At 41.5% G+C, this 12,927-nt stretch overlaps 1 protein-coding gene across 1 annotated transcript; it reads right to left on the bottom strand.

Moving 5' to 3' along the window:
• Positions 1 to 348: 348 nt before the first annotated feature.
• LOC117506285 (ceramide transfer protein-like) lies at positions 349 to 3,513 on the bottom strand. The gene is made up of 2 exons (XM_034165774.1): positions 3,378 to 3,513; positions 349 to 560 (listed from the first exon to the last, which is right to left on the bottom strand). Exons 1-2 carry the CDS (start codon positions 3,435 to 3,437, stop codon positions 375 to 377), a joined length of 246 nt encoding a protein of 81 aa, XP_034021665.1. The 5' UTR covers positions 3,438 to 3,513; the 3' UTR covers positions 349 to 374.
• Between the last annotated feature and the right edge of the window lie 9,414 nt (positions 3,514 to 12,927).

The raw sequence follows: 12,927 nt of genomic DNA, 5'->3' as shown, positions 1-12,927 counted from the left end.
AAAGTGGAGAAAAGTGGAGTTTTTCGGTTCCCTGTGGAGAAGGGAAGATGAGGCAAATGGGAGAGGTTGTGTCAGTAAGTGTTAGCCTGCACAGCTAGCCAGAGTAGCTGCATTCTTTCGCCTGCACAACTGCCTCAACATGTTTGAGCTCCGGGTCATAAACCACAACGCATGTCCACTTTCCACCGTGTCGTCACTTTTTCTTTGCATTTTCAATTTGCTTGCCATGTCATTTGCCCAAAAACTCCAAGAGGGATGTCCCTGGGTGTAGGATTATTGCGGCATATGTAGCATATTTTAACCCTTTAGTGCCCGTCCTCAAACGAGACTGGGCTGCCCAATTAAAATAGGTCTTTTTGCGGAGCAAAGCTACATCACATGCGATCCTGTGTTTTTAATGAGGTGTGGTGCTGGAAGGTACCTCTGTCTCTCTGAAACTCATCTTTGCAGACAGCATCAGCACAGGAGTCAAAGTATTTCTGCAGGGTGTCTACTTGTCTGCAAAGAATGTCCCGGAAGGTCTCCATTTCTGCTAGCTTCTCACGTAATCTGTGTCCCTTCTGAAAAGAGAAAAATAGAAATTAAAAGGTGCCAGCAATATCATAACTAACGCCCTATGACTGCAACTTTTAGAAATTGATTAACCTATCAATCTATTAATGTAACAATTTTATTTGTAGTCTATTCGGAATTTTTGGATGAATCAATTAACGTATTTTCCGGACTACAAAGGTACAGTTTTTATTTATTTTTTAACTTGTTTGGCTGGTCCTATGACTTATAATTTGAAGCAACTTATATGTCAGTAAATACTGAATGATGTGTTCCTTCTGAAAAGAGAAAAATCGAAATAAAAAAGGTACAAACAATATTCTAACTGTAACACTCTAGGACAGCAAGTAATGATTATTTTAGCAATTGATTAATAATTGATTAATCTATGAATGGATTAAGGTAAGAATTTACAGCCAAATAATGGCGCCATCTACACGTGACAATCTACTCAGATATACTGAACTGAAGGAGGTACTGTATGATCCACAATCCAGAGTAGAAGGACTCAGCAATAGACCACTGCCGAGTGTAATATTGTCAATTTTACCATACCTTCAGTAATTTCCCTTTTTAGGTACTTGTATAGAGTATAATGCCCATGTTTTGCATATAAAAATGTTCAGAACAATCTCAGCGTTCTCAGTGCCATGATGAAGTGGCACATTGATTTCAGGAAAACACCACCTGTTCTGAATCATATGTCCATTGATGGGAAGCCCATACATATTGTTGAGAATTATAAGTATCTGGGCACCCAAACTGACAATACATTATCCTTTGAATTGCAGGTTAATGCAGTGTGCAGTAAGGCTCATCAGAGAATGCACTTTCTGCGAAAACTTAGGAATTATAATGTAGATGGTGTCTTCATGAAAATGTTCTACAGTTGCTTTGTGGAGTCTGTGTTAACCTTTTCCTTCCTGTGTTGGCTTAACCTATTGAACCTTAAGAATCGCAATCGTCTTTGTAATATTGTCAAGGAATGTGGTAAAATTATGGGAACTCAGTGCACGGACATTATGGACCTTTTTAAAACAAGGGTTGTGTCAAAAGCCAGGAAAAATATGGCAGATTCTGCACACCCTCTGCATCCACAATTTAAGTTTCTGCCCTCGGGCAGACGCCTGGTAATGCCCAGATGCAGAACCAACAGACTAAAAACTCTTATTCCCACAGCCATTGCTCTCCTAAATAACACCTAAGGACTCACTGTTGCACTTAAGTCTACACTGACTCGCACCTTATTTCTGGGCTCTTGTTTTGTATATTTATTCTGCTGTGTTTTTATGTTTTTTTATGAATTTGTATGATGTGGTTTTATGAATGTAATGTAATTTTTACTGCTGACTGCACCTGAATTGCCCCCATGGGGACTAAATAAATGATCAAATCAAAATCAAATATAGAGGAGGATTTTCTCACACATAGCCTCGCAAATCTCTTAACATAAAACTGTGTAAAAAGGTTTGATTCATGATTTTTTTTTAAATTCAGGTTTTAACATTCAAGGACCTGAATATGAAATGTCTCTGGATCTAATAAGGCCTCATACAAAAGTAAAAAAAATAAAAACAGTTTATCCCTGCCCGCATACCGAAATCGGCCCGCATCAAATTATTATTATATTTCTTTTTTGTCAAATTTTTTTTTGATGGCAGTACAGCTGGTACAAGAACCGGTACATCCGCTAGGTGGCGACTGTGCTTTAGTCTAAGACAGCCGAAGTTCACAGAGCCAAACCTGGAACTTACCACTTGTCATCTGACTGCCGACAAAGCCAAAAAGCTGAAGCCATAGTACGGCGTGAGCGTTCACCCCGAGTTGACTGCAAGCAATATTTACAGTAAGTATGCATGTAATATGGAGGCAGCTTGGACGCTAAGTACAGTGGTTGCAAGGTGAGTTTTTCCTCATTTGTTTCTTCTTCTATGGCGACTCATTAATGCCAAAAAGCACTCGCACTCTGTAGTTCAGGCAGCTTCGTCAGGCCTGTGAGTTTTTTTTTCCCCGTAGGATACTTCTGGCATTATGTAGATATGTTTGTGGATTTTAATCAAATACTATTGCAGAGCAGTGAGGCTGGTTTTGTCATAGTTCTCAATACAAATTTCCCCCTAAAAGGGGAAGTTTCATTTCTCAGCCTCAAAATTTTACTGTATTGTTTGATCTGTTTCTAAGGGGGAAAAAAAAAAATCTGCCCTCCCTCATCACCTGTTTCTGATGTCAAGGATGATAAACTGTTCTTTTTTTTTTTTAATGGAGAAATAATCATTAAAGGGGGTCATATTGTGCCAATTCCCTTTTTATCTACCTTATACATTTTCCTGTACTTGACATTTAAAGCTCAGCATCCCCAAATCCCCACAATTATATGAACTTTTCACAGATACTGCCCTGATTTAAATGACAGAGCTTGCTTAAGACCTCTGTGACATATGTCACAGAAATAATCTACTCCCCAGGTATTCTAATTTTAATGACTGCTGGGATAGGCTCTTGGGGCCCTTAACTGGAATAAAAGTATATTCAAATTGTGGCTAAATTTCTCATAAATGTCTCTGCAGTGCGTGTGGTTGCCCATCAATGGAATCATAATTTTACCTTATTAGTTTGTAGACAAATATTGAACCTTTACACATTTACCTGATAATTAGAAAAGAGGGTGATCTCTGAGTGGAAATTTTAATCAGCATTATGGCCAAAGGTTGTCATACATGTTCCAATTTGGTTCATGCTTGATGTTGTATTAAGTGTGGGACACATCATTTGGCCTGTTTTTAGGCAAATCTTCAATCTCTGCCTCAGGTGATTGTGGTTTTTACCTTGAAAGAGGATGTAGATGTGGCAGACAAGGCACTGGCTGCTGAGGTGAGAGACAACATGGAACCATGACGTCTCAGACTGGTTTCGGAACCATAACCAGACTCTGCCTGCAGCCATAGGCACAAAAGTAAGAAAAATCAAGGAATGAGAGAAGGAGCATGAGTGATGAGAGAACAAGGCGGGGTGAAAGATACATAGAGAAAGGAGAGACAGAAGACAAGGCAATAAATGATTAGTAAGTGCACTAAATCCAATAAGCAATTTGCAATATGATAACATGGGGGGGGCAAATCAATTGCAGGAATGAGCAGCTGAGTGAATACTGAGCTGTAGAAGATCAGGGTATGTAGACAGGTAGCATAACATACTTTACCATTCAACTGAAAGGGAAAATGTGTCCAAAGTTTTGACCAGTACTGCACGCACACACACACACAGCAGTGATAAAACATGAACTCCTTGAGAATAATAATTGTGACTTTAATCACAATTATAATCATCTTTGCGCCTGTCTGTGGAGGATGCAGATTATGTTACAGTGTTAGTGTTATATATAAAATGATCTGTGACCAGGCACTAGGGAGCAGCAGAGGATCTATTCAAAGTCCTACTAAAGACATACATCATCTGGCTACTCAGCAAAGGAACAACCTATAGAAGTACAACACTGCGTGTGTGCATGCACATGCAGCAACGCTCTACAAAACTGTAGAGAAGTACTGAAATATTCATGATAACCTTGTGTCAAAAGCTAATGTTCTCCATTTTTAAAGTATACGAGTAGATGAGGAGCAGAAGGACATTTTATCAACACTGATGAATGCTTAGACTGAATAATGGACTAGTTTGACACTTTGTTAAAATATTAACAGGATACTCAAAGCTTTACCAGTTAGATTAGTAGCATGCAGAGGCATTTCAACAGCACACGAAGCAAAGAATGAGTCAGGTGTCAGGAGTGCACACATACAGAACATTCCTCTGCTCAAAGATCTTATGAGACAACAGGGTTTCACAAACTGAACAATGTTGAGTAACCAAAGAGCTGAAAGGTAGTTTGATCAAAACAGGTCCACGGGATAAGAATCAAGTGCAATGCACAATAAAGTTGAGAAAAGAACACTGTATTTTGCTAACTTAAACATCACATTCAGCATATTTTCTGTCCTAGAAAGGAAACTGTACATGCAAAGGAATAAATGTTAAATGATTCACCACAAGAATAATCTAAATTATCATATTAATAATCTTCTGATTCCCTAACCAAAGCACTAGTATCAAAGACCTATAACCCTAACCCCATCCACATACAACATGAATTTTATAATTAAATTTAAATAAAATTTTATGAATAAAATTTAAAGTATCTGCTACATTTACACACTTCTGGATATACGAGGTCTGTTAGAAAAGTATCCGACCTTTTTATTTTTGTGCATGCAAGCACACGTGATTCAAATCTATCAGGTTTTTGAAAAAATAAAAAGGTAGGATACTTTTCTAACAGACCTCATATTAGTACAGTAAGTGCCATTGTACACCTGCATGCTAATGCACACGTCACCAGCCAATCATGTGCAGCAACCTTGTGCATGCAGATACCAAAGGTGTCTGCTGTTCTAAATAATTGTCAAGAGTGAGCAACAAAAGTGCCCACCCCAGAGTCTGTTATCCTTATACACTTGGTCAGCTGCATGCCACAGCCATCGAAACTAAAATGTGAAATGTCATCATGGCTGCAGCTTTGTGATGGTAATCAGATGAATGCACGGGAAATGACCGTAGCTACCGCTGAGTATTTCTACACATTGGGACATGGTGTTACTAACGAAATAAAACCTCAAATGACTGTGTGCCTCCAAACTGTCATGCATGTACAGGCTTAATTTCTTAAACAGTCAAACATGTATAGTCAGGATGCAGCAGAGTTCAGTACTACAGCTTCTATTTCCAGCCAGGATGCAAGTGAAAAGTCATTTACACACTGCATGCATAGGTACAGCAATCACTCTGAGTGAGCAAAAGCACCGTACGTCAGTACTGTGCACACTACAAACCCACCACTCCATTATTCCAACAGCCAAAGCAGAGAAGACACCGCTGCAGTCCTGGCAACTAGCTGGTGCTAAAATGGACAAAATGCTTTCCCAACACTTTCACAGCACACACAATTAAGAGGCTTTAATCCAGTTTTCCTTTTTCCTTGGACACACTTCACAGAAGTAAAACAGAGATGATGATCAGGCAGAGAAGAAAAGCCCCATGCACTCAGCTTAGGTCATCAAATCCAAGAAAGCTGGAGTAAGAGGGGAAACACACACACAAAATGTGTGCATATGTGTGTACATGTAAGTTGGTAATTAGCGAAGCAGGAAACTGGTCCAAACATGAAACTCCTGTACTTCCTCAGCAGAGTGATGCAGGTCTGCTTCCAGTCTGTTTTTCAGCAGGCACATGCACAAACTCAAACAGAACCATGCATGCAATATACCACACTGTTTGTATCCATCCAAAAACAAACCAGAACACATGACTCCTTTTCATCTTGTCCTGCATCCATCACAGTTGAGTGCAAGTAATTGTGACAATGTATGTATGTGTGCATGCATGCAAGTCATAGAAGTGTATGTCAGAGCTGTCAGAGTGAGACTGTTTGTGTAATAAAGCAGTCAAATACCAAATGGGTGGGAGCCTAGTACATCTCTCTCTCTCCCTCCCTCCCAGAGAGAGAGAGAGAGAGAGAGAGAGAGAGAGAGAGAATATTTACTAGACACCCTTATTTCTAAAAGAAGTGGTGAAAAACTATAAATAAATGCAAGGGTATTAACATTTACCCCCCCCCCCCCCCCCACACACACACACACCGCCCTTATTTCTGACTTGGACAGTTTTGTCAGTATCATCAACATTTTGTGTGTCCCTCTTGATTTTCACTGCTTTACTGTTACAAAAAAAAAAAAAAAAAATTAAAAAGCATTATTCATCAAGAGCTGCACTTCAAGCCCTACCGCCAACGCAAACACACCCACAGAGAACAATACAAACTGACTTGTACAAATACTGCTCTTATGCCAGAACAACAAACCAAATGGACTCCCTTGTGCAAGAATGTTCATGGAAGCTATCTGAAAGCTGGATTATTAGATGAAAGTTAAAAACAAAAGAATGTGCTGACAAAAGCACCTTTAGCTTTGTCCCACCCAGCATATCTTTGCTTGTGAACAGCTGAGCCTTTTGGGGATACTCTTTTTATAACCAATCATGACACTCTCAATTAGTCCTCAGTTCCCAAACGCTTATTGAGTGTTGTTAGAAGGAAAGGTGATGTAACACAGTGGTAAACATACCACTGTCCCAGCTTTTTTGAAACGTGTTGCAGGCATCCATTTCAAAATATTTGCACAAAAACAATAAAGTTTATCCTATTCCTTTCGAAAGCCAACGTATGCTGGCTACCACTGCACATAAGAATTTAATCAAGAAAATGTTAAAGTTTGATTTGCTGCAGCATTTCATCACTGAGAACTCCCTCTCTCTTTGTTATGAGACAACCAGGTTATGAGACAATGGAGTGGTCCAATCCGAAACTCACACAAATGTAGGTTGCATTAAAACCAGAAACGTTCATCCCCTTATCCTGTGAAGAATCATAGTATACAATGGCTGACAGTCAGGGTACACTCTAAAAGGGTTGTATTCATTTATTTATTTATTTGAGGTTGTAATGCAGAAATCAAACCCAGAGCGTACAGTAAGCAGTAGAGATTTGAATGATATGTATGTCCATGTTTCTCCAGAGGGGAACAGTGCAGACACACGTCATCCATCACAATGCTGCAGGTACTGCTGATTTCAGCTTACTGAGGTTACTGCAGATCAGTCCAGACATAACCCTCAAATGCTCACAAAGTGTTGACCAACTACAGACCTGTAGTCACTCACACTTAACTGATGTCAACACCTAGCAGTGCTAACAAAGGTGTCATCACTGTTTCACAAGGGAGCCTCGCATTTGAATTACATTCACAGGGTAATGTTTTTGCATTGATATTCAGTTCCCAATAATGACAGAAGCCAGAAAATAAATAAATAAATAAATAAATTCAGGACAGAAGTTTTGTTTGCCAATTCACTCATCCATACATTCATTTGAGCTTGTTACATTCTTCAAGTGCCTTGTGACACAACAGACAAAAACTGCACAATGCACAGTTCCTCCAACCACAGCCACAAAAGCTTATAACTCCTTCAGAGCTGTCGTGGGTGAATTTGTGGCTTCCTTCCATCTTACCTAAGCACTTCCTCAAGTTTTTGAGCCTACTCTGGACATATTTACCACAAGGTACGATACAGATTCTCAGAGTCTGATGTAAATGAAATCCAAGTTCATTTGCATCAAATTTTTTGTGTCGCTTGAGCTGTCTAAAGAAAACTAGTTGGAAAAATAAAGATTTAGTTGTATTCTATTTATGTAACTTTTGCTTTATTTATATTATACTGCAGATATGTTTTCACTTTGAATATAAAGGACATGTTTTTAGAAATTATGTGGAAAAGCCTGAGTTTTTGCAGTGCATTCAGAAAGTATGCACAGTGCTTAATTTTTTCCACATTTTATGTTTCAGCCTTATTCCAAAATGGAGTAAATTAATTTTTTTTCCCTCAAAATTCTACTCAAAACACCCCATAACAACAATATGAAAAGAAGTTTTTTTGTTGTTGTTGTTGTTTGGAAATGTATTAAAAATACATGTACATAGGTATTCACACCCTTTGTTCAATACTTTGTTGATGCATCTTTGGCAGCAATTTCAGCCTCAGGTCTTCTTGAATATGATGCCACAAGATTGGCGCACCTATCTTTGGGCAGTTTTTTTTAATTATTCTTTGCAGCACCTCTCAAGCTCCATCAGGTTGGATGGGGAGCATCAGTGCACAACAATTTTCAAATCTTTCCAGAGATTTTCAATTGGATTCAGGTCTGGGTTCTGGCTGGGCCACTCAAGGACATTCACAGAGTTGTCTTGAAGTCACTCCTTCGACATCTTGGCTGTGTGCTTAGGGTCATTGTCCTGCTGAAAGATGAACCGTCGCCCCAATCTGAGGTCAAGAGCACTCTGGAGCAGGTTTTCATCCAGGATGTCTCTGTAAATTGCTGCATTCATCTTTCCTTTAATTCTGACTAGTCTCCCAGTTCCTACTGCTGAAAAACATCCCCACAGCATGATGCTGCCACCACCATACTTCACTGTAGGGATGGTGCCTGGTTTCCTCCAAATATGACACCTGGCATTCACTCCAAACAGTTCAATCTTTGTTTCATTAGACAAGAGATTTTTGTTTCTCATGGTCTGAGAGTCCTTCAGGTGGCTTTTGGCAAATTTCATGCAGGCTGCCATTTGTCTTTTACTAAGGAATGGCTTCCGTCTGGCCACTCTACCATAAAAGCCTGATTGGTGGGTTGCTGCAGAGATGGTTTTCCTTCTAAAAGGTTCTCCTCTCTCCATAGAGGAATGCTGGAGCTCTGACAGAATGACCATCAGTTTCTTGGTCACCTGACTAAGGCCCTTCTCCCTCAATCACATTATGGGATATTGTGTGCAGAATTTTGAGGAAAAAAATAACATTTTATCCATTTTGGAATAATGCTGCGTTCACACCGGGCACGACACGAGTGACTGCAGCCACAGGTTGCCATGTAATTCCTATGTAATGACGCATTTTGGCGCCAAACCGCGCAGCGCGACGCGATGGACGCAAGTGAAGCGACACGAGTGAAGCGATTTTGAGCGTTTTGCGCGTTTGTAGCGCGATATTGCGTCGTGTCACGTCGTGTTGCCCTCCTCCTCAAGTTCAGAAATCTGAACTTTTTCATCTCTTCGCGCCGCGATGACCAATCAGAGACTGGATATGTATTGACGTGGAGATGTCTGGAGTTTGAAGATGTGAACATGTCCTGTCTCTGGTAGCAGCCTGTGAGCAGGACTTATGTCTCTTTTGTCCTTTATTTCACAATTATGAGAGAGTTTTTGGAGCGAGCAGCAGCACCACAGCAGGGGGAGCGGAGTTTCTTTTTATTTTTATTTTACGTGCGCGTGCGAGGGAATCATCCATGGAGATTATTTTACTTATTAACTACACAGATGTATAATAAAGCAAATGGTGACTGGTTTCTAAAGACAATTATGACAGAGTTTTTTGGGAAAGAGCGAGGAGCAGCCTCACAGCAAGCCACGGAGTTTCTTTCTTTCTTTTTTTTGTACATGCGCGCGAGCGAATCGTCTGTGTGGAGAATATTTTATTAATTAACTACACAGATGTATAATAAAACAAATGGTGACTGGTTTCTAAACACAATTATGACAGTTTTTTGGGGGAAGAGCGAGCTGCAGCAAGCAGCGAAGTTTCTTTCTTTCTTTTTTTTTTATTGTTTACATGTGCGCGTGTGAACGGGACAATTGGTCCTCAAACTGGGTCCCGCAGAGGCGGAAGGACTGCTGAAAGCGGCCGTCATCCAGACGCAGCTCCTGCAGCAAATAATGATACTCTCTGTATTGGGAGCTTTTCACAACAACTCGCTCCGTGTGAAAGGTCCGTCATCATGACTTGACACCAAGCGGAATGGAAGCTCCTCCTATTTGATGACGCACCGGGGCGAATTTTCGCAGCGAAAAGTCCACCCAAGCAGAGCGACACACCAGGCGAAGGAGGCACGTCCGTCACCACGTGACCCCCGCGAATTTGTAGAGTCTGATCGCGCCCGGTGTGAACGCGGCATAAGGCTGTAACATAAAATGTGGAAAAAGTAAAGCGATGTGAATACTTTCCAGATGCACTGTATATACATCATAAAAGAAGAAAGTGTACGAGGTCTATTAGAAAAGTAGCCGACATTATTTTTTTCAAAAACCATATGGATTTGAATCACGTGTGATTGCGTCAGACAACCTTGAACCCTCGTGCGCATGCATGAGTTTTTCCACGCCTGTCGGTTGCGTCAGTCACCTGTGAGCAGGCTTTGAGTGAGGAGTGGTCCAGCCCCCTCGGCAGATTTTCATTGTCATTAAATGGCGGAATGATTTGGGCTTTTTTTCCATCAGAATTTTTTCAGAAACTGTTAGAGACTGGCAGCTGGAAACCATTCGAAAAATTTATCTGGCTTTCGGTGAAAATTTTACGGGCTTCACAGAGAATAAGGACTGTTACTACAGCTTTAAGGACGCTCGGCGCGCCGCGCTCCGTGCCGCCATCGAGAGCCACAAACCACCGGATCATTTCTAAACGGATGGCTCTGTGGAACCGGGACCATCGTGTGCACTTTCTCTGGTTATCACAAGAGCTGGACATCAACCATTTTCCGGCAGATTTCACTTTTAACAAGAGATTTTGTCATGGAAAGCCGAGCGGAGGCTTCGCACGTCACGATGGATTCGCTACTGGAGCGAGACAAAACCACCTCCGTTTTGGTCTCACAGGACGGCTTTGAGATGGCGTTCAGACAGCTGTCAGTGGTTTTTCCATCGAGTGATTATCCGAGAAATTGTGGATGTGCCTGGACATGCCAGAACATGTCCCGTGAGGCTTCATCACGGCGTTGCTGTGCGCCATGCGGCACTGCCGCGACGCGCGAAGCCTCCGCTCCTCTTTCCATGACAAAAACTCCTGTAACAGTGGAATGTGCCGTTCATTTCCAAACTGGACGCTGTGTTTTATCCGGGACGTTGTCTGACTAGCACAGGAATTGTGGAAAGACGTGGACATCAGCATTTTTTTGGCACATTGAGACAGACGTGCGGAGGAATTTGGTGGTTTTGTCTCGCTCCAGTAGCAAATCCATCGTGACGCGCAAAACCTCCGCTCAGCTTTCCATGACAAAATATCTTGTTAAAAGTGAAATCTGACGGAAAATGGTTGATGTCCAGCTCTTGTGATAACCAGAGAAAGTGTACATGATGGTCCCGACTCCACAGAGCCATCCGTATAGAAATGATCCGGTGGCTTGTGGCTCTCGATGGCGGCACGGAGCACGGCGCGCCGAGCGTCCTTAAAGCTGTAGTAACAGTCCTTATTCTCTGTGAAGCCCGTAAAATTTTCACCGAAAGCCAGATAAATTTTTCAAATGGTTTCCAGCTGCCAGTCTGTAACAGTTTCTGAAAAAATTCTGATGGAAAAAAAGCCCAAATCATTCCACCATTTCCTGACAATGAAAATCCGCCGAGGGGGTGGACCACTCCTCACTCAAAGCCTGCTCACAGGCGAATGATGCAACTGACAGGCGTGGAAAAACTCACGCATGCGCACGAGGGTTCAAGCACGTGATTCAAATCCATATGGTTTTTGAAAAAAATAATAAGGTCGGATACTTTTCTAATAGACCTCGTACAAGTCCAAGCATGCCTAAACCTTTTCATACCCTGTATGTACACTCATATGTATGTTTTTAACCATGCCAAATTTTTATTCACATTTTCACAGCATTTAAGACGAAGCACAATCCCAAGCCTGAAAAAAAAAACAAAAAAAAAAAACTGGCACACAAACACAAATTTCTCTTTTGACACACTGTTATAGTACACAAGAACAAAACCAATGTGCAACACTTTGTATTGGGGAACGAGTCAACTGTATGGCCTTGCAGACCTTGCAGCAGCTGCATAACTGATGACAAGGGATATCCCCACCACACACCTCAGATTCCTCACATTCTCAAGGGTGCAGGGTTGCGAGCGTGAGCATGTGTGCGTATCCGAATCACTGTCCTACCACACCCATACTGCTAAACAAACAGAGTCCCTGGCTTGAGACGGCACCTGAATCCTGAAACAATGCTACTTCTCACTGTGGGAGCAGTGAATGTTAGGCATAGCTATGAGATGGACATATGATTCTGTCAGCTGCTCCCACTGGGGACTCCAATGAAATCTGCCTGGGTAGTACATGTTGATTTGCCCTACGTTTTATATAAAATGTGTTTCCTGATCCAATGCCCATTTACATGGCACCAAGGGTGGCCCATGCGCCTTTTTCAACCAGGAATCTTCTTGTTGGAAGGCACTAGTACTGCCTGCCACTACATAACTGGACCCCATGCTCGCCATCAATAATACTGTGCTTAAGGTGATCTGCACATAGCTGCTGCATCATGACAACCTCAAAAACCACAAGTTATCACTAATGTCTTTGGTGGTGTTCTTTCATGTCAGGTCCAGGACCATACGCTTGTGTAGCCCGTTGCCATATCCACCATAACACAGAACCACCTTGTGTCATAGACGGTAACCACATAATGATGCGCCACTACAATCTCCTGCAACAAGTTATTGAAAGTGCATCAAAAGTGGCATGCACGCACGCACGCACGCACGCACGCACGCACGCACGCACGCACGCACACACACACACACACACACACACACACACACACACACACACACACACGCTGGATCCGTATGGATATCAACCCAAGTAATAATAATAATAATAATAAAGGTTGAGAGAGCATGAATAAATTAAGTCAATATCTCAGAGTGTGCAATGAATCATAGGTAA

This window comes from Thalassophryne amazonica, unplaced genomic scaffold (genome assembly GCF_902500255.1).
Source record: "Thalassophryne amazonica unplaced genomic scaffold, fThaAma1.1, whole genome shotgun sequence".
NCBI classification, from domain to species: domain Eukaryota; kingdom Metazoa; phylum Chordata; class Actinopteri; order Batrachoidiformes; family Batrachoididae; genus Thalassophryne; species Thalassophryne amazonica.
The sequence above is the reverse complement of the archived record's forward strand: the minus strand, read 5'-3'. Positions and strand labels throughout refer to the sequence as shown.